Source organism: Trachypithecus francoisi, unplaced genomic scaffold (assembly GCF_009764315.1).
Source record: "Trachypithecus francoisi isolate TF-2019V2 unplaced genomic scaffold, Tfra_2.0 Lachesis_group2, whole genome shotgun sequence".
Classification (NCBI taxonomy): domain Eukaryota; kingdom Metazoa; phylum Chordata; class Mammalia; order Primates; family Cercopithecidae; genus Trachypithecus; species Trachypithecus francoisi.
This window is the reverse complement of record NW_022681465.1, coordinates 118,762,587-118,785,441: the sequence shown is the minus strand read 5'-3', so window position 1 is coordinate 118,785,441 and position 22,855 is coordinate 118,762,587. Positions and strand designations below refer to the sequence as shown.

Sequence of the window (22,855 nt, the reverse complement as noted above, 5' to 3'; positions counted from 1 at the left end):
TCGTCACTGATTCTATGAGGCCATCCTTACCTTAGTACTAAACTAGATAAAGACATTCTAAGAAAACCACAGACCAATATCTTCATGTTTAACCTTCAAAAGTCAGTTAATGTAATCCATCATATCAGTAAGCCAAAGAAGAAAATCACGTCAATATATGCAGAAAAGGTGTTTGACAAAATTGAACACTCTTTAATGATAAAAACCCTTAGTAAACTATGAATAGAGGGGAACTTCCTTAACTTGATAAAGAGTATCTACAAAAAGCCTATAGCTAACATTCGTACACAGTACTGAGAAATGTGAAACTTTCCCACTAAGATCAGGAATAAGACAAAGATGTCCCCACTCACCACTACTTTTCAACATTGTATTAGAACTCCTAGATAACACAGTAAGTCAAGAGGAAATAAAAGGTATACAAATTGAGAAGGAAGCATTAGAACTGTCTTTGCTTGTAGATGACATGATTGTAGAAAAAAAAGCATCAACAAAAGAAAACCTCCTAGAACTAATAAATGGTTACAACAGGTTTGCGGGATACAAAGTTAATGTACATAAGTCATTTGCTTACCCATATACCAGCAATGAAAAAGTGGAATGTGAAATTAAAAACACAATAACATGGCTGGGCGCAGTAGCTCACGCCTGTACAGCACTTCAGGGAGGCCGAGGTGGGTGGATCATCTGAGGTCAGGAGTTCGCGACCAGCCTGGCCAACATGGCAAAACTCCATCTCTTCTAAAAATACAAAAATTAGCCAGGTGTGGTGGGCGCCTGTAGTCCTGCTACTCAGGAGGCTGAGGCAGGAGAATCGCTTGAACCTGGGAGGCAGAGGTTTCAGTGAGCCAAGATCGCGCCATTGCACTCCAGCCTGGGTGACAGAGTGAGACTCCATTACAAAAAACACAATAACATTTATATTAGCATCCCCCCACCAAAATGGAATACTTAGGTATAAATCTAACAAAATATGTATAAGATCTATGTGAAGAAAACTGTAAGACTGATTAAAGAACTCAAAGAACTAAATAAATGGGGAGAGACATTTCATGCTCATGGGTAGGAAGACTGTTGTGAGGATGTCAGTCATTTCTTCCCAAATTGGTCTATAGGTTCAATGCAGTCTCAGTCAAAATCCCAGCAAGTTATTTTGTAGATATCTACCAGCTGACTGTAATGTTTATATGGAAAAGCAAAAACCAGCATGATATTGAAGTAGAATAAAGACAGAGGACTAACGCTACCCTACTTCAAGAATTACTGTAAAACTGCAATAATCACAATAATGTCGTGCTGGCAACAGAATAGACAACTAGATCCATGGAACAGAATAGAGAGCCCAGAAATATATACCTTCATAAGTATAGTCAGCTGATCTTTTGCAAAGGAGCAAAGACAATACAGTGGAGAAGAGATTGTGTCTTCAACAAATGGGGCAGAAGCAATTAGACACCATATTGCCTCCCTTACCCCTAAACAATCTAAACACAGATCCTATGTACTTCACAAAAATTAAAATGGATTAAAGACCTAATTGTAAAACACAAAACCATAAAATTCGTAGAGTATAACATAGGAGAAAATCTAGATGATCTTGAGTTTGTTGATGATTTTTTAGATATAATACCAAAGGCATGACCCATGAAATAAAGAATTAATAAGCTGGACTTTGTTAAAATTAAAAATTTCTGTGAGAGACATTGTCTAGAGAATGAGAAAACAAACCACAGACTAGAGAAAATATATGCAAAAGACATACAAAGAACTCTTGAATCTTAGCAGTAAGAAAATAAACAATTAGATTAACCTGATTTTTAAAAATAAGGCATAGACCTTAACAGACATCTCACCAAAGAAGATATACAGATGGCATATAAGCATGTGAAAAGATGTTCCACATTGTAAGCCATCAGGGAAATGTGAATTATAACAGTGAGACACTACTACACACCTGTTAGCGTGGCCAAAATCCAGAACACTGACAACACCCAATGCTGGTGAGAATGTGGAGCAATAGAACAGGAACTTTCATTTATTGCTGGTAGAAACAGAAAATGGTACAGCCACTTCAGAAGGCAGTTTGGCAGTTCTTACAAAACTAAACATACTTCTACCATATGATCCAGCAGTGTTGCTACTTAGTATTTACACAACGGAATCGAAAACTTACATCTACAGAAAAACCTGCACCCAGATGTTTATGGCAGCTTTACTGATGATTGCCCAGACTTGGAAGCAACCAAGGTGTCCTTCAGTAGGTGAATGGATAAATAAACTGTAGTATATCTAGACAATGGGATAATCTTCAGCACGAAAAAGGAATGTATATCAAGCCATGAAAAGACAGGGAGGAACCTTCAGTATGTATTACTGTGTGAAAGAAGCCAATGTAAAAAGGCTTCATACTGTATGATTCCAACTCTGTGACATTCTGGAAAAGACAAATCTATGGAGGCAGTAAAAGAAGCGAGAAGAGGAACACTCAGAGCATGAAAACAACTGTTGACAACATTTTACCTCCTTTAATCCTTTTTTCCTTTTTAAAAATATAGTCATTGTGTCACTTTATAGATAATTTTTATTCTGATTTTTAAAAAATGCTTAACTTTGTAATTAAGCATGATCTTTTCTTGTTAAATACTTTTCATAGTTTACTTTGAGACTTTTATGAAATGCTGGACATTTCATTTTCCACTTTTTATTTTTGTAAACATAGGGGTATGCATTTGTAAAAGGTCTTAATAAATGTTGTCATGTTGCTTTCCAGAGAGTGAGCCAGTTCTTTTTTTATTAATTTATTTATTTTTACGAGACATAAAAATAAAATGACAAAGCAGGGTTCTGCTTTGTCACCCAGGCCGGAGTACAGTGGTGTGATTATAGCTCACTGCAGCCTTGCCTTCTGGGCTCAAGCAATTCTGTCACTTCAGCCTCCTGAGTAGCTGGGACTACAGGGACACACACCACCACGCCTGGGTAATTTAAAAAAAAAAAAAAAGGCCGGGCGCGGTGGCTCAAGCCTGTAATCCCAGCACTTTGGGAGGCCGAGACGGGCGGATCACGAGGTCAGGAGATCGAGACCATCCTGGCTAACACGGTGAAACCCCGTCTCTACTAAAAAATACAAAAAAACTAGCCGGGCGAGGTGGCGGGCGCCTGTAGTCCCAGCTACTCGGGAGGCTGAGGCAGGAGAATGGCGTGAACCCGGGAGGCGGAGCTTGTAGTGAGCTGAGATCCGGCCACTGCACTCCAGCCTGGGCGACAGAGCGAGACTCCATCTCAAAAAAAAAAAAAAAAAAATACACACACACACACACACACACACACACATTTATGGAGATTGACTTGCTATGTTGCCCAGGCTGGTCTTGAACTTCTGGGCTCAAGTGATCCTTCTGTCTCAGCCTCCCAAAATGTTGGGATTATAGGCATGAGCCACAGCACCCAGCCAGTGAGCGAATTCTTTTCACAGATTTTATTTTTAAAAAGTCCCCTTCATGAGGCTGTTGATAAGTGTAATGAGATCAATAGCTAAGAGTTCAAATTAAGGAAAATAGCACATCTATCCTTGTAGTTAATCACTATTGTCTGTATTCCTACTTGTCATTTCTTACCTGTTTGATATTCAGTGTTTCTTTCTTACTGTAACCCAAGTGTGTTCTATTTTATAATCAGAACATAAGGTGGGACAGTAACATTCATCAAAATGTAGTATAATCATCGTTTGTGGCTAATCTTGTCTCAATAGATTTGGGATAAAACCAGCCTGGAATGTTTGAAAGTGTTAACGGGACACACAGGCTCTGTCCTCTGTCTGCAGTATGATGAGCGTGTCATTGTAACCGGCTCTTCAGATTCTACAGTGAGGTGAGTGATCTGGCTTCATTGGTCTTAACTTGTAAGCCTTCCCTGAGAAAGTCTGAGATTGACATCCTCCTCTGGGAGAGGCATACACACACTTACATTTTTACATGCTGTATTTCAAACTACTTTTATTGTAGATATGTTTGAGCAAATTAGGCAGGAAAGCTAATTTTTGTTAAAGGTGTTCTATTCCTATTGCTGTTCATTATAGAGATGACAACATGCTTTCCTGTAAGAGCATGTACCAAGTATTAGGCTGGCTTTCTTCTTTTGGGAAACTGTGGTCCAGAGCAGAGAGGAGACACTCACTTCCAGGAGTCACTCCGGGACTCTTTCACCACCCCTGCCTAAAGCATCACCACCCCTGCTTGAAGCATGCCTAGTATCCTCTCCTGGACTCAGTGCTTCCGTACCACTGCTTCTGCCAGAGATCATGTCTCAGCCTCAGAGGCCTGAGTCTTTTCCCCTCTGCCCTGTGTGAACTTGTCCTCTTAGGAGATGAGGGTTACAGAAAAGCCATGATGTGGAAGTGCTGCCCCCAAATCCCTGGACATACGAAGCAGTTGGGAGACCCTGGCTTTGTCCATAAAGCAGCTGAGTAAAGAAGTGGATGTGGTGATTCATGAGGCATCATGACTTACCCAGTTTGCAGTGGATAAATAATAGACTCAGAGGTCTGTCAGAGGTCAACAAGAGCTGTAAGCTTGGAACCATTCTCAGTTCTTCAGCCAACAAGCCTCCTTCTTCCTTTTATCTCAGACTCAATACAAAATCTGCTTTCTTGAGGAATCGTCTTTTGCCATCAGCATGAGCCTGCAAACACCATCCCTGAATACCTGACTGCTAAATATACCTAAACTTGAGCAGAGCCAGAATTAGCCACTTTTTCTGAAACCATCTCAGCACTTCTCAGCAAAAAAAGAAATTGCTTTTAGGGGCACCTTTTAATCATGCCCTTAGGTTCATTAAGAATGGACCCTGTCTTAGTCTATTTGTGTTGCTATAAAGGAATACCCGAGGCTGGGTAATTTATAAAAGAAAAGGGGTTTATTTGACCCATGGTTCTGCAGGCTCTGCAAGAAGCATGGCACCAGCATCTGCTTCTGATGAAGGCTTCAAGCTACTTCTCCTCATGGCAGAAGGCAAAGGCGAGCCAGTGTATGCAGATTACATGTGAGAGAGAAGCAAGAGAGAGGGCGGAGCTGCTAGGCTCTTTTCAACAGCCAGTTCTCTCAGAACGAAGAGTGAACTCCCTCCTATGAGAATGGCACCAAGTCATTTGTGAGGGATCCACCGCCATGACCCAAACACCTCCTGTCAGGCCCCACCTCCAACCCTGAGGATCAGTTTCAACATGAGATTCGGTAGAGTCAGACAAACCATATCCAAGCCATTGCAGACCCAGACAGAGCTCAGATGCCGGAATCATTTCCTGGCTGTCTCCGTAATTAAGCATCATGCTTTTCTCTTCTCTCCTAGAGTGTGGGATGTCAACACGGGTGAAGTTCTTAACACATTGATCCACCACAATGAGGCCGTACTGCACTTACGCTTCAGCAATGGACTGATGGTGACCTGTTCCAAGGACCGCTCCATTGCTGTGTGGGACATGGCTTCTGCGACCGATATCACTTTACGCCGTGTCCTGGTTGGCCACCGGGCTGCTGTCAATGTAGTAGACTTTGACGACAAGTACATTGTGTCCGCCTCTGGTGACAGGACCATCAAAGTAAGTATGTCTGCAGTCATAACCCTGCCTGCCCCTGTCCCTTTTAGAACAGAGAGAAAGCAGAGGTGGCTTATACCAACCTGGTACCTGGCAAGATCTTTATTCTCCTCTGTGCTTAGTGTAATGTTTTCAAGGTTCATCCATGTGCTTTGTAGCATATATCGGCTTTGTCCCTTTTTTTGTTGTTGTTGTTTTAAGTACAGATGGGGTCTTGCTATATTGCCCAGACTAGTCTTGAACTCCTGGGCTCAAGTATTCCTCGGCCTTCCAAAGTGTTGGGATTAGAGGCATGAGCCACCACACCCAGCCAGTACTTTGTTGTTTCCAGTGGCTGAATAAAATTTCATTGTTCTTCTGTTTATTAGTTGATAGACATTTTAGTTGTTTCTATTTTTTCGGCTATTACAGATGATGATGCTATAAATATTAGTGTAGAAGTTTTCATGTTTTTAATTTTCTTAGGATGGTAACCCCCTGTTTAACTTTTTGTTTTGAAGATGGATCTCACTCTGTCACCCAGGCTGGAGTGCAGTGACATAGTCATGGTTCACTTCAGCCTTGACCTCCTGGGCTCAAGCAGTCCCTCAGCTCAGGGACCCCTGAGGCTCCCATCTAAGCCTCCTGGCGTAGCTGGGAGTACAGGCACTACCAGGCCTGCCCCCCCCCGCCCTTTTTTTTTGTAGAGACCGGGTCTCACTTTGTTGCCCAGGCTTGTAGAACTGCCAAACTGTTTTCCAAAGGCACTGCAGCACTGCACCGTTTTACAGTCCTGCCAGTGGTATGTGGGGGTTTCAGCTTGCGCAAAGAACATCCTTTTCATGACCAGCACTGGAAAGCATTCTTACACCTAGCCCCACAAATCACAAAGTGTGTAGCACCAGGCTTTAGATTGGATAGTTGGGAGGCTAAACAACTAGGATTTATATGTGGCAACTTACTCCCACAGTCACACCAATTGGTATGAGACCAGTGCCTGGAAGTTGAGAGGGTCTGAGCTTTATTACAAAACAGCTGTTTTGTAATACCAGCATGGAGGGTTTCTCCATATCCTCGCCAACACTTGCTGTTATTTGTCTCTTTTATTTTATCTGCCCTAGTGAGTGTGCAGTGGTATCTCTGGTTTTGCTTTGCATTCCCTTATTACTGATGATGCTGAACAGCTTGTTGTATGCTTATTGGCCATTTGTGTACTTTCTCTGGAGAAATGTCTATAAATCCTTTGCCCACTTTAAAAATTGATAATTTGTCTCTTTATTGTTGAGTTATAAGTTCTTTATATATTCTGGACACAAGTCCCTTATGAGATACATGATTTGCAAATATTTTCTCCCTTTCTGTAGGTTGCCTTTTCACTTTTTTGATGGTATCCTTTGATGCACAAATGATTTTAATTTTGATGATGTTCAATTTATCAAGACTTGTATAGTTTCAGTGCTTACGTGTAGGTCCTTGATCCATTTTGAGTTAGATTTTTGTTTAAGGTATGAGGTAGGTGTCCAATGCCATTCTTTACATGTGGAGATCTATCTATCTATCCCGTTCAGCTGCCAGTGCAGCTGGCAAGATAATTCAGGGCCCTCTGGTTGCTGTGTGTCTCCTTATTTGTCTAATAATACATTTAGATGTCTGTGAACATCTAAGTCTTTCAGATGATATCACAAAAGAGGGGATTATTTATTCTACATACATACAATTAGAAGTAATGTGTCAAAACAAATGGAGCTGTTCAAGAAAATATGCTGGAAAAGAGGATGATATGAAAGATGAAACTTTTTGTTTGTTTTTTGAGACAAAGTCTCGCTTTGTCACCCAGGCTGGAGTACAGTGGCACAAACACGGCTCACTGCAGCCTCAACCTGCTGGGCTCAAGTGATCCTTGCACCTCAGTCCCCTAAATAGCTGGGACCACAGATGTACACTACCACGCCCAGCTAGTTTTATTTTTTGTAGTGATGAGGTTTTACTACATTGCCCAGGCTGATCTCAAACTCCTGAACTCAAGTAATTCTCCCGCCTCAGCCTCCCGAAATGCTAGGATTAGGTGTGAGCCATTGTACCCAGCTGCAAACTTTTTTATTACATTAGCTTCATTGGGTTTGACGTGTCAGCTGGTGTAAAAACATAAAATCTGGCCCAAACTCTTTGCTCCAGGTAAATGAGTATCCGAACCATCTAGGAGATGTTCTCTTTCTAAAGATCTCAACGACTGGAGACTTCACTTCCCTCCGTGTTTCATTCCAGTGTTATTCTCAGCAGCCAAAGAAAATGTTATGCTGTCTAGTCTGCCCTCCAGCCTCCCAACTTTGAGTTAGAGGACACCATATTTTATAATCACATATTTGGGTCATTCTCAGAAGCTGTCTTTTTAAGAAAGGTATATTGTGGGAGGACTTTTCCACATTCATTCTTTAAAATATTGTTAATTTGTTATACAGGTCTGGAGCACGAGCACCTGTGAATTTGTCCGTACTCTCAATGGGCACAAGCGAGGCATTGCCTGTCTCCAGTACAGGGATCGGCTGGTTGTTAGTGGATCATCAGATAATACCATTAGGTGGGTAGAAGTTGGTGTGCTGACAGAGCAGGCTGATTTTCGCCACGTTGTTGACTCATCTCCTAGTTCTAATGCTCAAAACAACTCAGAGTAAATGGGATGTTTCAGATAAGAAAGCTTTAGGTAACTTTTAGAAATGTATTTGGCTCTGTATACTCAAGTGGGAAAACCGTGTATGCCCTGGGTGGTCTTCCAGTATTCCCCCAGTACACAAAGTTTTTTAACCTCAACTCCACCCAGGACCACTTAATATCAGAGCACTTCAGAACAGACTAGGGTGCTGTAGCCCAACTCGCTCTGATTTCCCTCACCTGTGAGCTCCCACCTCCCTACCTAACACATGGGAGTGTACTTTATTTTTCTCTCCCAAGACTGCATTATGGAATCATCCATTCCTGCCGGATCGTTTACCTCCATTTTTCCTTCCCAGCACTCAGCCTCCTTACCTTCTAATAAATCTGACTAACCTTAGACATTTTGTATCTTATTAAGAACATCCCTTCAATATCTACTTAATTATCCCGTGCCATTTCCCCACACTCTAGTGGCTTTTCATAAGTAACTAAACTTAACTTTGGTTTATAATCAAATTGACTAATGTTTGGTCAAAATAAAGGTAGGGTTCAAAATTATTAAAAAAAAAATAGACATACTAGTAGCTTTACATAAGCTTTACTAAACTTAACTTTGGTGTTTATAACCAAATTGCCTAATGTTCGGTCAAAATAAAGATTGGGTTTAAGTTATTACAAAGTTTTTTTTTTTAAAGGCAAGCAAATAACAAAAAAGCTATAACAGCTCTTTAAGTTTGCTTTATCATTTTGGGCTTTAAGATACCATAAAGTTAGTTTAGAGCTTAAATCTTGATTCTCTTATATTCGTCACGCTTTGTGGTATTGCTTAATGTTTCATCAGTAAACAGTTCTTAACGTCCTCCCTGGAATTCTCGAGGTTTTACAAGATAGTAATGTGCATTACTCTGCAGCTTATAGAAGAGAACCACTTTGGAGTCATATAGGCAGTACTGAATGACTTTGATCACAGATTAGAGATGCTATCATCACGGGTACTAAGATTTGCTAAGGGCAGCTGTAATAAAATCATCTTTGGATGTATCATAGGAATTACTGGTAGAGAGGCTAAGAAAAAGTTATGATAGAATTAATTTGCTCACTTTATTTTGTACATGCTAACTAGCTATGATTTTTTTTTTCTGCAAATACTGTAGAAAATCAGTCATAATAGGAAAAAAGATCTCTAACTCCAGAATGGTTATATAAATCATATGCAGAGAAAAAGACTTGGTGTAGTCAATGGGTTTATATTTCCACCAGAACACTGCGTGTACCTAATCAGTCTCCCACTCGGACCTTGTAAACCATCAATCCCAGTATATAGCATATAGTATCAAGGAAGCGGTATCTGCAGGCCTCATCAAGAGAGAGCTGCTAGTCCACCAGTTCTAACCTCAGTGGTCCTCATGGACTCCACTGCGCTAGAATTACCTGGGGTGGAAGCTTTACCCCCTGGCTGTATGTGGTATCTCCCTTCCCACCTTGTCTCATCTGTGCTTTTTCTCCTGTACTGCCTACAATCCCTGTCTCCCCAGAAAAGTCTTTCCTACACCATTTGTCTACATGGTTTTTATCAACTCAGACATCAAGAGAATGCCTAAGAACTAAGTAGAATTGACGTTTCTTGTTTGTTGATTTTATTTAAATAGTAATACAGACACATGATTAAAAACAGTTTCAAATCGTATGAAAGGAAATAGAATAAAAAGTAAGGCTTCCTCCTAGGTTAGTGCTTGGAAACACACAGATGGTATAAATGTATACATATAGCTTTATATGTGTGGTGTGTACTGGAAGTGAGATAGAAATAAAGAGTTCCAAGATAGTGAAAAATTGTATCTGTATGGAGCAGATATAAAAAACTTACAGATAGTGTGAATCATGTGTGGGAAATTGTTTCACAGAGGTCTGTTTTTCATTCAAGGCTCTGGGATATTGAATGTGGTGCCTGTTTAAGAGTCCTAGAGGGACATGAAGAATTGGTCCGATGCATCCGGTTTGATAACAAGAGGATTGTCAGTGGGGCCTATGATGGGTATGTCTTTCAGATTTTCAGATGTACTGCTGTAACTATATCAACAAGAGAAAGAAATGTTGTATATTAAGCAACTCTGTATGTACCAGGTCCTATGGTAGGTTCTGTGTAGTGGTGGATGGCAGGTATTATTATCCAGTTGTTTAGGTGAGGACACTCAGGCCCAGAAAGAACTAAATCTTGCCCCAAATCACAGAGGCAGAGTCACTGTGGTTCCTAAACTTATGCTTTGAGTCATTGTTGTAAACTCCAGCAATAGCTGAGGTTGTGAGTGAATTCACTTCTTTGCTTTACCCCTAAATTAAGCCAGGCTCTCTCTCTCTGTCTCTCTGTCTCTCTGTCTCTCTGTCTCTCTCTCTCTCTCTCTCTCTCTCTCTGTCTCTCTCTCTCTCTCTCTCTCTCTCTGTCTCTCTCTGTGTGTGTGTGTGTTCTTTTTCTCTCTCTCTGTGTGTGTGTGTGTGTGTGTGTGTGTGTTCGTGTGTTCAATAATAAGTTTCTTCTTTTCCCCTTTTGGTAAATTGAACAAACCCTCTTTAAAACACCTCACTATATTTTAAATGGGCAAATGGCAACTGTAAATCTTTCCAGATGACCTTATATATACTTCCCAAATGGGTTGGTTGGTCTGTTTGTACTCCTATTACTAACTTCCAGCATTTGCTTAATTTGGAGAAAGGTATCCTTGGAATTTCACACAGAGCCCTAGCTTCTGTCAGCAGCACCTACTCAGCCCTAGAGAGTCCCCTGATGAATGAATTTGGTGACATAGGTTATCAGGTCCGGAACTGAATTTAGATAACCTGAAGTTGTTTTCTTATCTCCCTTAAAATAATATTTCTTTAAAATTTCAGCAATTCTGAGAATGTATTGGTTCTTAATTTTTCCAAAGTCAAGTGTAATTGGTTCAGATGATTTGTAAAAACATAAGCATGTTCCCCATTAGCTTTTATAAATAGGCAGTTCAGATGCACTACTTTTTGTCAAGAAAATGTTTGACAGCATATAAATTGTTCATTTTTCCACTAATCACATCTCATTTTCCTTTCTAGGAAAATTAAAGTTTGGGACCTGCAAGCTGCTCTTGATCCTCGAGCCCCAGCAAGCACATTGTGTTTGCGCACATTGGTGGTACGTGACCTCTTAAGACAGGAATTGGTTCCCTGTGCTGGAGGATGACCATTTGCAGATAGCCCTGTCTAAGTGTATCACAGGAATGCTTGTGTGTCTCACAAGATGCCTTCAGAGAATTTCACTGTTCATTTTGTTTAGCCAAAATCAGAGAATATTTGATGTTTACATTACTGTGAGCACTTTTCTAAGGGGGGACATAATGCAACTTCAGATATGAAGGCAAGCATCCTGATTGTAGGTGGACTGGTTTCCTCATAGGGCAAGCAATATTTCCTTCTTGCAGGTTTGGAAGATTTCTTAATATGGCTACTTGTGGTTATGTTATGTTTTAATAACAGTACATTTTTATACTATATATAAATTTTTATGCTATGTATAAATACTGTTATATTTTTGAAGAGATAGTCATTTGGAAATATTGGTAGATTTAAAAAAATTTTTAGTAGCTTTATCTTTTATTTCTATTTCTTCACTTCTTGCATTTACTAGAAGATGCAGAACTGTCTTTCTTCTTGATTTTAATGGGAACCCTTATAATGTTTCACCATGAATTTTGATGCTGGCAGCAGTTTGAGGTAGATCCTGGTCATGTTAAACAAACTGTCCTTCTGATTCTAGGTTTTTCCAGTGGATTTTTAGAGTGCATCAAGAATGGGTATTATGTATTGTTGTTTACTTTTCTAAGGCCCTTTGTGAGATGATCTTTGAAATGTTGGTAGAGTCTAAGATACAAAGTTGAATGAAAGAAAAGGCCTAGCAGGGGGTGCCGGGCGCAGTGACTCATGCCTGTAATCCCAATACTTTGGGAGGCCGAGGCGGGCGGATCTCGAGGTCAGGAGATCAAGACCATCCTGGCTAACACAGTGAAACCCTGTCTCTACTAAAAATACAAAAAATTAGCCGGCGTGGTGGCGGGCGCCTGTAGTCCCAGCTACTTGGGAGGCCAAGGCAGGAGAATGGCATGAGCCCGGGAGGCGGAGCTAGCAGTGAGTGGAGATCACGCCAGTGCACTCCAGCCTGGGTGACTGAGCGAGACGCTGACTCAAAAAAACAAAAAAGGCCTAGCAGGAAAAGAAAGAAAAGCATTTGTTCTTGGGATGAAGGACACAGTTCAATGAGCTCTGTACAGTCGATTAAGAAGTCTGTTTAAGTGGCTTCGTTTTCATCTTCTGCCAAATTTCTCATTGTGAGATATCAGGGACTGTAAAGATCTCATTTTATTCATGAAGTTTTTAATTTTTCATAGGAACATTCTGGACGTGTGTTTCGGCTACAGTTTGATGAGTTTCAAATCATCAGCAGCTCCCATGATGACACTATTTTGATTTGGGATTTCTTAAATGTGCCTCCCAGTGCCCAGAATGAGACCCGTTCTCCCTCCAGAACATACACTTACATCTCTAGATAACAGTCTGCACTTTCACCCGTTTCAGGTGAGTACTGTCCCCTCCCCTTCCAATTTTGCTGATTGAATTCACCTTCCCTTTGGGGAAATTTTGTGATTTGGGTTCCTTGGTGATGGGAACCAAGGTCTCTTAGATGTGTCAGCTTTTGCAGAGTTCAAGTATCAGGCTAGATCTCTATAGTCACATCCATACAAGGTTTCAGTTGGAATCCTGCCTATTGTGTGGGTTTTCATTATTGGCAGATGATAAACATGGTTCCTGTTTTTAAAAACTGTGTTCCTAAATGATTTTTAAAGTCATAATCAATTTAACACCAGTAAAATCCCTTGAATTTTATTTTGGGGTACAAGAATCTTCTTTTTCTCTTTCTTTCCTGTCCTTCAGTTCTTTTATTAAAAAAAAATCATCATCTGACAAAACATTCAAAGTCCGCCTCTTCCCCACTACCACAATCCACCCACTGCCGTCATTCCCTCAAGGGTGGATCAGAGAAGAGCGTCTGTTGAGAGACCCCTAAAACCTATTCTGCTTCCACGAAACACAGCAGATACGCTGCGAAGCAGAGTCCTTCGCTCTGGCTACAGGAACACCGCAAGTCATTGTAACCATTGATGACAGAATGCTTTGATTATTACTAAGAGTGTTCAGTCTGGAAGATGAGAAGTCTTACTTGGCTGTGTCCTAGGAACTGATGACTTAGGAACAGTATTGACAACTCTGTGTGTTCTGCTGAGGGCCAGTGAATTCTACACACATTAAACTTCGTAGATTGAATAAATGTTTACACATAATCATACTACTATGGGTATATTTATATAAAGACTGTTGTGATTTTAATAAAATTTGTATTTATTTAAAATCATTACTTAATTCTTAGTGGCTTTTTATCATTACATATTTTCCTGTTCATTGAATTTCAAAAGTATAAGGAGGTCCATGTGCAGAATTAGGAATTTTTTTTGATGGAGAGATTGAGAACTCTTGGTACTATTCACTGAGTTACCATCTTTTCAGATACTCTTTCATCAGGATTCCAAGATCCAATAAATAGAACTCCACCAGGAAGTCGGTCTTACCTAGAGGTCAGGAAACTATACATATAGTCAGGGGCCAAAATTAACTCACTACCTGTTTTTTGTTTTTTTTGTTTTGTTTTGTTTTTAATTAGTCTCTGCTTATCCATTTTTTTTTTCCTGTCTCCACAGGCTAAGAATAGTTTTTACATTTTTAAATGCTTAAAAAAATTAAAAGAAGAATTTTTTTTCATGACATGCAATAATTAGATGAAATTTAAATTCCATTGTTTATAAATAAAGATTTTTGGTACACAGCCATGCTCATTCCTTTATGTGTTGTCTGTGGCTGTTTTTGTGCTTCAGTGGCAGAGCTTAGTAGTTGTAACAGAGACCTTATGGCCTACAACGTCTGAAATATTTACCATATGGCCCTTTCAGAAAAAGGATTTTTTTTTTTTTTTTTTTTGCTGACTTCTGGTCTTGCCCTGCTCCATCTATTAGCAGTAAACCAAGGGTCTACATCAGGAGTGGCAAATAATTTGTGTTTTCTTCATGCCCACTGAGTTTGGTCAGTAGTGGCTGGTGGGAGTGTTGCCTTTGGAAGGATTCTGGGATCCCATGAATGCCAAAGGACTGGTTGTGGTTGGTTATGTCTGCCTTGCAGGAGTGACCTGTAAGCCACTTACCTATTTGCTGTTACGGGTCTCGAGTGTGTTCAGACTGTTCCTGATCATAATATTCTGCCCTGCTGCTTTCTTTCTGGATAGATTCTTCATAAGTCAGTTGAAAAATCCACATGGCAGAATTATTATAATTATTGAATGGAGCCTTAAAATAGGAATTCCAGAGGAAGGAGGCAAGGATCTCTTGAGTGATTGCTCCTCCCCCCGACCTCCCCTCCCAGTAAGCCTAAGAAAATGTAGGGAAGGAGGAATGGACCCAAGTAAAAACGGCTTAAAGAGGCATATGGCGAAATTCAAGACATCCATATCATGGTTTTCTTTTTCTGGTGTATTACAGTAGATGAACTGACAACATCTGTATGTTACCTGAAAGTGCCCTGAACAAGATTCCTTTGGTTGAGAGATGAAGCAGTGATCACCAATGCTGTTTCTTACTGGCTGTGGTAGAAAGGAAACTTGTGTTACTTTCTCCAGGCCCTCCTCCTAACCACCTTTTATGGAAACATCAAAATAGCTGCCTAGTTGTGATCAATTATAAGTCAATGGAACAATCTTATCTGCTTAAGCTGGTGGTTCCCTGTATCCCAGCACAAGCAGTGAGACCCGAAATGTGCTTGTCTCTCCAATTTTATTACTTTTAACAACCCTGGCAGTCAACTTTATAGATTTTACTGCTCTTTTCTAAATTCTTTTTTTTTTTTTTTTCCTTTTGAGACAATGTCTTGCTCTGTCACCCAGGCTGGAGTGCAGTAGTACAGTTTTGGCTCACTGCAACCTCTGCCTCCCAGGCCCAGGTGATCCTCTTGCTCCAGCCTTGTGAGTAGCTGGGGCTACAGGCATGTGCCATCACACCCAGCTAATTTTTGTATTTTTATTGGAGGCGAGGTTTTACCTTGTTGGCCAGGCTGGTCTCGAACTTCTGGCCTCAAGTGATCTGCCTGCCTCGAACTCCTGAAATGCTGGGAATACAGGAGTGAGCGACCGCTCCTAGCCCCAAATTCTTTTCATTTATTGTAACATGAAAAAAATTATAACCATGTGATACTCTAAGATTTATGTGTAATAAGAAACACTACCCTAATGGTGATTTAACCTTGCAGTAAAATATTCACCCGTAAAATATCAGGTGAGAGTCTCTCCATGTTAGCAAATGCAGCAATAGATTTATTTACAGAGTCATTTTTTAAAAAGTAATGTCTAAGAGCTATATGTTGTATTATATATTCAGTAGCTCAAAATTTATTGTTTTTTCTTATTACAAGACAATATATGATCATTATTAGGAAATTTGAAAAAGTAGATATGCCAAAAGAAGAAAGTAAACTCCTGCTCATGGTTTACCACTAACTCCTTTTTATAGATCCTTTCAGGCTTTTAAAAATGATGCTTTATAACTAGCTGGACATTTTTAAGCATGCTTTTCTTCTTTATTGTGAAATGCTTGCATGTTAGTAATGTCAGTATTTTTCCAAATTATTCCAATTGCCAAATTATATTAGATTGTTTGGATATGCTCTGTTGTTACATATTTATCTTCCCCAACCCCCAGTTTTTAGTGATTATAAAAAACAATGCTATGATTGTTCTTTTAACCTAATCTTTGTCCAACCCTTTATCATCTTTGGATGGGATTCTGGAAATGTCTGGAGAGTCTGGGTTAAAAGGTATCATGTTTGAAGACTTTTTTTTGTTTTAATTATACTTTAAGTTCTAGGGTACATGTGCATATGTAGGTCATTTTGCCCTCCAGAAGATTCAGTCAGTTTATGTTCCCCTCAGCAGCATTTGAGAGTGCTCACTTCTGGTCCCAGGGTATTAATGTTTTTGAAATAATTCAGGTTCCCTTAAATATCCTTAATGGGAAAAAAGTAGCAAATGAAATTGAATCTTGAATTCATTGAGAAGACCTAAGATTCTTGATCTTTATGAAAATTGACAACCTTTTGGGAAAATCACCTTTTAAAAAAAGCATTCAAGCTTTAAAAAGTCTCTCTCGCCTTTTTTTTTTTTTTTTTTAATGCCACCTAGGCCAGTGGTTTAGTGCATCACTGATTGTGACATAATCTGAGTGAGTTTTTACTTTGCTTTGATTTAGAAAAGAAAATGTCAGCCTGCATTATACATAAAAATGATAAATATTGTGAATATGAATATTCTCATGAATATTGTTTTACATGTGTGTGTGCATATTTACATACATGATGAATGTAGAAATTGTGATTAAAATGTGTTTCTGACTCAAAGCCATAGTCAAAAAATTATGAAACATTCAGTGACCTTTCCCCCTACACTGTTGTTTTACAAATGATTTACTTATTAAAAAGGAAGTCATTTCAGATTACTAGCATTGTATTTTAGAAAGGCTAATTTTTGCATATTTTTGTTTCCTAGTGATCGATGAGGGCTCTCGTGAGAATATGAGACTGGCCCCTTGTAGGTTCTGAAAGTCATAAAGATTATGCTAAATATAAAATCGAATGTGAAGCATCTTTTGTTCTATGTGTACTTTTTCAGAGCAGTACTCTCAGTACTTAAGTTATAGGGTCAGCTCACTCCTTGAATCCCCTCTCTCTCAATTGTTGACTCTTTGAACTAAACACTTAGCCTTTCTGAGCCTTAGTTCTCTTATTTGTGAAGTGGGTGTTTATAATAGTTTCTTCCTCATGGGATTGCTGTGAGGTTTAAATAAATGTGATACCTGGTATGTAGTACACTCAGAACAACTTACAACTTCTGTTGTGAATGTTAATAAGTTATGCGTGTAGCTGTGTGCGTGGGGATGGGGTGTAGTGTATATATCCCCATCTAAACACAGTATTCACTCACACTCCCTTTGTTTTTGTATTTCTTTCCTCAGGGTTTTCTAGTCTTGAACTACTGGCTACATGGCTACCAATGCCTAAGGGAGTTCGTTCACAGCTGAGTTATGAAGCTGGAATTGGTTCTAGACGCTGGGTAGATGCAAAGCAGCCTAACTCTTCAAGTACCGACATTTCTCACCTCTGATTCTGGCTCTCCTTTGAGAAGGATACCTTAGCTTCCCTGACTTCAAGTAGAACAGAAGCCTGTTTCCTTCCCTCATCAGTGAAAATATCTAATGTTTCAAATGTAAATTGTTCATAGAAAAGGAACATAGAATCTGTTTTACAGAAGTAAATCAACTGTCAAGAGAAGACTTGGCCTCTAATTTATATTGCTTTGCACTTTGGTTTGATATTAAGAAACAGCATTCTTCTTCAGTGAAATTTTGGGTGCCAAACACCTACCCAGAATGTCCAGGGCTTTCATTCTGAAAAGTTAGCATTCTCCTTTTGACCGTCCAAGTCATTATGAATTCTGACTTGTTGTATTAGGAACATGTTGGACAATGGAAAAATTTCTCTGGATTGTTTGAGTAATATTTTTGGGATTATACTTCCTTTCTGTACCAATTTCTTTTAATTTAAAGAACTGTAAGTCAGTTATATTATCTCCCAACAGGTAATATAGCTCTTTTATTTTATTGGCTGTTCTCTGTCCCCCAACCATCTCCTGATATTTGGTAGAGTAACACCTTTATACGTGTGCTTGCCTCCTAATTTAAAATACTGTATTCGCATGTAGATATAATGTACATAACAGTTTAACCTCAAAGTTGCTGGAGTCAGGGCCCCCTGTGCTTGAGACACTAATACAGAGTGTGTTCGCACTTAGCCATGGGCTGGGCTCAAGAACCTGATACCAGGGTTGATGTGGATTACCTAGAACCCTTCCTGCAGTATTCATACAGTGTTTTTATTTTGTTGTTGTCATTGCGTGTGTGTGGTTTGTGTGTGTTTTTAATGAGAATCTTGTTTTAAAATGTAATTTCTAAAGTTTAACACAAAATGTTTTATTTGTTGTGGAGTATGTATTATACAATAGAGAGGTACCTTAAACATTTTTTGTTCTTATTCTTTTTCTCATAAGTACTCCTGAGTACTAGTGGTCACCTCCCATAGTATTCATTTGGCTTCACTGTCAAAAATCATTATTCTGTGCAGTCGTGGCCCTGGGAAGGGGAAATAAGAAGGCCCTGTTGACGGGCTGTCTTGGCTCTGGAATTCATGCATCCTGGCCTTGCCAAGGTTGTGGCAGGGCCCGCTGGTGTGTTGGAGCCTGCTGGGCAGGTCAGGTGGGTTCAGAGGCCTATGCTGAGGGGTGGGCATTCCTAAGTGGAGTAAAACCTCAAGCCCATGAATCCCACCCCAGTCATCTCTGGTGTCACCTGCTGCTGTGGCCCCAGCAGGTTCTGAAGGCTCCGAGTACTCCCGACTACACAGCACAAATGTGTAAATGGCACTGTTGCCCTGACAGTGCATGGAAAGGACGTTGGCATCCAGTTGGCACTCCTTCTCCCTCCCTTATTCAATATTAGATTTGATTTGCTGTTTGCCATTGTTTCCAAAGATCAAGGACTGTCAATAACATTTTAAAGGACCAATAAACAGCCTCCTATAAATTAAACCTCTTCCCGTGGAAGCACACGTACTACTAAAGGGAAGGCCCCTGGGCTCTGATTTGTCCTTTGCATTGAGAACGGTGTGGGGATCAATGTGTGTGTATGTGATTTGTTTATCGAGTTGGCTTTGCTTTTTTAGTATTTCTTTAAAAATAAAAAAAATCCTTCCCAGGTTACTAAATTAATTTATGTTTTTGAGAGGTTGAGTCTCAAAGTGTAAACCATAAACCCCCTTCTTAAGGTGGATGTTGTAAGCTTGATGGTGGTGGTGAAAGTGATTTAGCTTTGACCACTTTTCATCTTACAGCTTCAATATCAAACTGGTTAGGAAAGCCCGGGGGAAGGGAGGGGCAGGGAAGGAGGCAATTCTGAATGAATGAATGGATTTTTTGTTGCTTTTGCATGTTTAATATAGAAGTTCCCCTTGTTCCTTGGGAGATCATGGCCTTTGAATATGCACACAACCTTTGAATTGTGCCTACTAAATGATAGCAGGGGACTTTGGCACCCAAGGAATTCCGACTTTCTGGGATTATAGTAATTCCCAGCCATCCTCTGGACTTTATTTTGCTAACCATAATTAAGCAAATGTAAATTACTGCTATATTAATGTTTCAAAGCACTGGGATAGTCTAATTCTAACTTGTAATTAATTATGTTTGCCAATTATCTGTTTGAAATAAATTTGTGTCTGAACAGCTATTGAAACTGTTAAATTGTACAGATATTATGACAGCTTTGTACTGTGGAATGTGCTTAATAAAAAACAAAAAAGTTTGACTTTTGTCCAATAAATTGCTAAGTAATGTCAATAAATCAAGTATGGGTATTATGCAGTGCACCTAATCTGGCTTCATGCAATTGTTACTTCAGCTACTGATTCAAAGCCAATACTCTTAATAAAGTGTTGCAATACTCTGATGTTCTGTTAAGAAATTTTTCAAAGAAACTGTTAAGTGCTATTAGGAATTCAGTGACATACAATTAAATTTTATAGATTTTTAGAATCATCTGCTCTGTAAAATGAGGTTGAAGGCAAACCGGTTTTGGCCTGTGAGAATGTTGTAGAAGATGATATAATTCCTTGTCTTGGGCTTTTGCTGAAAGCTAGCTTGAATCTCAGGAGTTAGCTGAGGTCTAGCTAAGAAGTCTTCCCCTGAAAATCTGCTTCCCACACATAATTAATTGCTTCTTCACAAGTTACTGTCAACATGAAAATGGTCTCTGAGACGTCCCAACTGGCTTTCAGGTGTGAGTGGATCCTCCCCTTCTTGAAGAAGGGCTGTGGAGGTGTAAGAGGAGCAGTTTCGCAGCCCTCTCCACCATAGCATCAGAAATGAATAGTTTTGTGTGTGCAAGTGTGTCACTGGTAGAGTACTGAAGCAGAAAAAAATCCAGTTAGTATCTGTAGGATTCTACTCAGAAGTTCTGCTACTCAGTAAAACTGAGTGGAAGCTGAGTTTTTTAGATGGCTAGGCTAAACTCTCCCCGTTAGTCAACCCAACTGGTAATACGGACTTTTTGCGTGAGATTAGAGTATTTCTATGTAATTGTTCGCACCCACTTTTCTTGTAGAAAATGTTTTTCAAATGTGTCATACGCATGTGGTTAAGAGAACCCAATTTACATATCACAAAAAGAGTAAAAAGTAATTTTTCCTCTCCCCCTTAACCCCCAGTCCCTCAAATGATGATTAACCAGTTTCTTTCATGTCCTTCAATAGATACCCTGTTTTCTTTTTTTTTTTTTTTTTTTTTTTTTGAGACGGAGTCTTGCTCTGCCGCCCAGGCTGGAGTGCAGTGGCCGGGTCTCAGCTCACTGCAAGCTCCGCCTCCTGGGTTTACGCCATTCTCCTGCCTCAGCCTCCCAAGCAGCTGGGACTACAGGCGCCCGCCATGTCGCCCGGCTAGTTTTTTTTGTATTTTTTAGTAGAGACGGGGTTTCACCATGTTAGCCAGGATGGTCTCGATCTCCTGACCTCGTGATCCGCCCGTCTCGGCCTCCCAAAGTGCTGGGATTACAGGCTTGAGCCACCGCGCCCGGCCCCCTCTTTTCTATACACAGCTTGCTTACACAGCTTGCTTTTCCAGCTGGGGAAGACTGGGAGCTTGTCTTGTAGGTGCTAAGATATCGGGGCTCCTGCTGGCTCGTTGCACAGAGCTGAATCCAACACCTTGTAGGCACTCACTCAGCCTCTGTGGGATGACTGAGTATATGGCCATCTCAAGGTGTTTACCAGCCCACAGTTGGGACAATGGACCCAATACACCAAATGCACTAATTCAGTAGTTTAAAAATTATATTGGTGCCGGGCTCGGTGGCTCAAGCCTGTAATCCCGGCACTTTGGGAGGTCGAGACGGGCGGATCACGAGGTCAGGAGATCGAGACCATCCTGGCTAACATGGTGAAACCCCGTCTCTACTAAAAAATACAAAAAACTAGCCGGGCGTGGTGGTGGGCGCCTGTAGTCCCAGCTGCTTGGGAGGCTGAGGCAGGAGAATGGCGTGAACCCAGGAGGCGGAGCTTGCAGTGAGCTGAGACCCGGCCACTGCACTCCAGCCTGGGCGGCAGAGCAAGACTCCCATCTCAAAAAAAAAAAAAAAAAAAATTATATTGGTTAGATGTAGCCATGTGAAAGATTTGTAGGGCAGGTCATAAGTAACTTTTTCATAGTGTATGCCAGGTAAACTGGAAAGTAGAATCCTATAAATGTGATTGTATTGTTCATTATTTTCAACTTTGTGGTCATCTGCTCATCCTTTCTCTAGGAATTGTTTGATTTCATTGCTCAGAGTATGTGAGTTATTACTGGGCTGGCCTGGGAGAACCTGGAAATTACAAGACCAAGGACTTGAGTGTGGTCAGATTTAGGAACAGCTTAAACCTGATGTTCTGGTTAGATCTCAGTGTGTACAACTTAAGCTCTCTCTACCCTTTACCACCACCTTCAGATCCAATGGACTTTGCCATTTCTTGCAGGCTGTGTTTGTACTTCCAAACCCTACCAATACAGGGTATTGGGAAGGACTATTTTTTTAAGCGTCTAGCTCTGTTGCCCAGATTGGAGTGCAGTGGTGCAATCATAGCTCACTGCAGCCTCGAACTGTAGGACTTGAGGGATCCTCGTGCCTCAGCCTCCCAAGTTGCTGAGATTACAGGCTTGAGCCATCACGCCCAGTGGGAGGGATATTTTTAGAACACCATCAAGACCATCCTATGGGGGCCACTTGTCTACCGAATGGCAGAGAGGAAAGAGCCTGGGCTTTGGGGCCCAGAGACCTAGCTCAGGATTGGAGCCCTGCCACCTCATTGGCAGCAGGCCCCATGGGCAAGGGCATGTATTATCCTGAACCCGAACTCTTTGGCTGGGAAGTAGAGACAGTGTTTTAAGATTACTATGGGGATTAAATGACATCTCTAAAGTGTCTAGCACAGTGCCGTGTAGCTTCAACTTAGACATTTAAACAAAGGGAACAGAATGCTCAGAGGGGAGAAAGGGACAGGAGTTAGTGGAATTTGGGTGTTGTGCTGTCAAACAAACGTGCTCAGGCAAACCTGACGCCAGTCTGGGCCTCTTGAGGGGAAATATAAGAGCTGAGCATCTCCTGTAAGGACTGGTTTCAGTGAGGACTTGAGTTTGTAACCAGGGCCTGGGTTCAGTGGGTGGAAGAGTGGGAGATGGACCAGTGAATAGGTTTATACTGAGTTATATTTGTTGGTTTTATTATTACAAATAATTTTAAAGGTAGTCAACCTATCATATCCCCAGCTAGTATTTCTGGGAAGAGAGTGGGGTCTAAACATGTCACTATCCTCAGTGAATTGTATTGTCTCCAGAGGGGATGGGAGAATTTCATGCCTTCGGGGTGTGTATAGGTG

At 40.5% G+C, this 22,855-nt stretch overlaps 1 protein-coding gene across 8 annotated transcripts in view; it reads left to right on the top strand.

Moving 5' to 3' along the window:
• Positions 1 to 19,896, top strand: part of FBXW11 (F-box and WD repeat domain containing 11) — a 139,652-nt gene extending 119,756 nt beyond the window's left edge. For 7 of the 8 annotated variants that reach the window (XM_033180292.1, XM_033180295.1, XM_033180290.1 and 4 more), the window contains 7 exons: positions 3,752 to 3,870; positions 5,347 to 5,596; positions 8,032 to 8,150; positions 10,149 to 10,259; positions 11,309 to 11,387; positions 12,637 to 12,823; positions 17,353 to 19,896. In XM_033180292.1, the coding sequence (XP_033036183.1) occupies positions 3,752 to 3,870; positions 5,347 to 5,596; positions 8,032 to 8,150; positions 10,149 to 10,259; positions 11,309 to 11,387; positions 12,637 to 12,798 (840 nt within the window). In that variant the 3' untranslated portion in view covers positions 12,799 to 12,823; positions 17,353 to 19,896. Of the gene's footprint in view, positions 1 to 3,751; positions 3,871 to 5,346; positions 5,597 to 8,031; positions 8,151 to 10,148; positions 10,260 to 11,308; positions 11,388 to 12,636; positions 12,824 to 17,348 lie in introns of all 8 variants that reach the window. The other variant, XM_033180289.1, reaches the window with a different exon arrangement.
• The last annotated feature ends 2,959 nt before the right edge of the window (positions 19,897 to 22,855 follow it).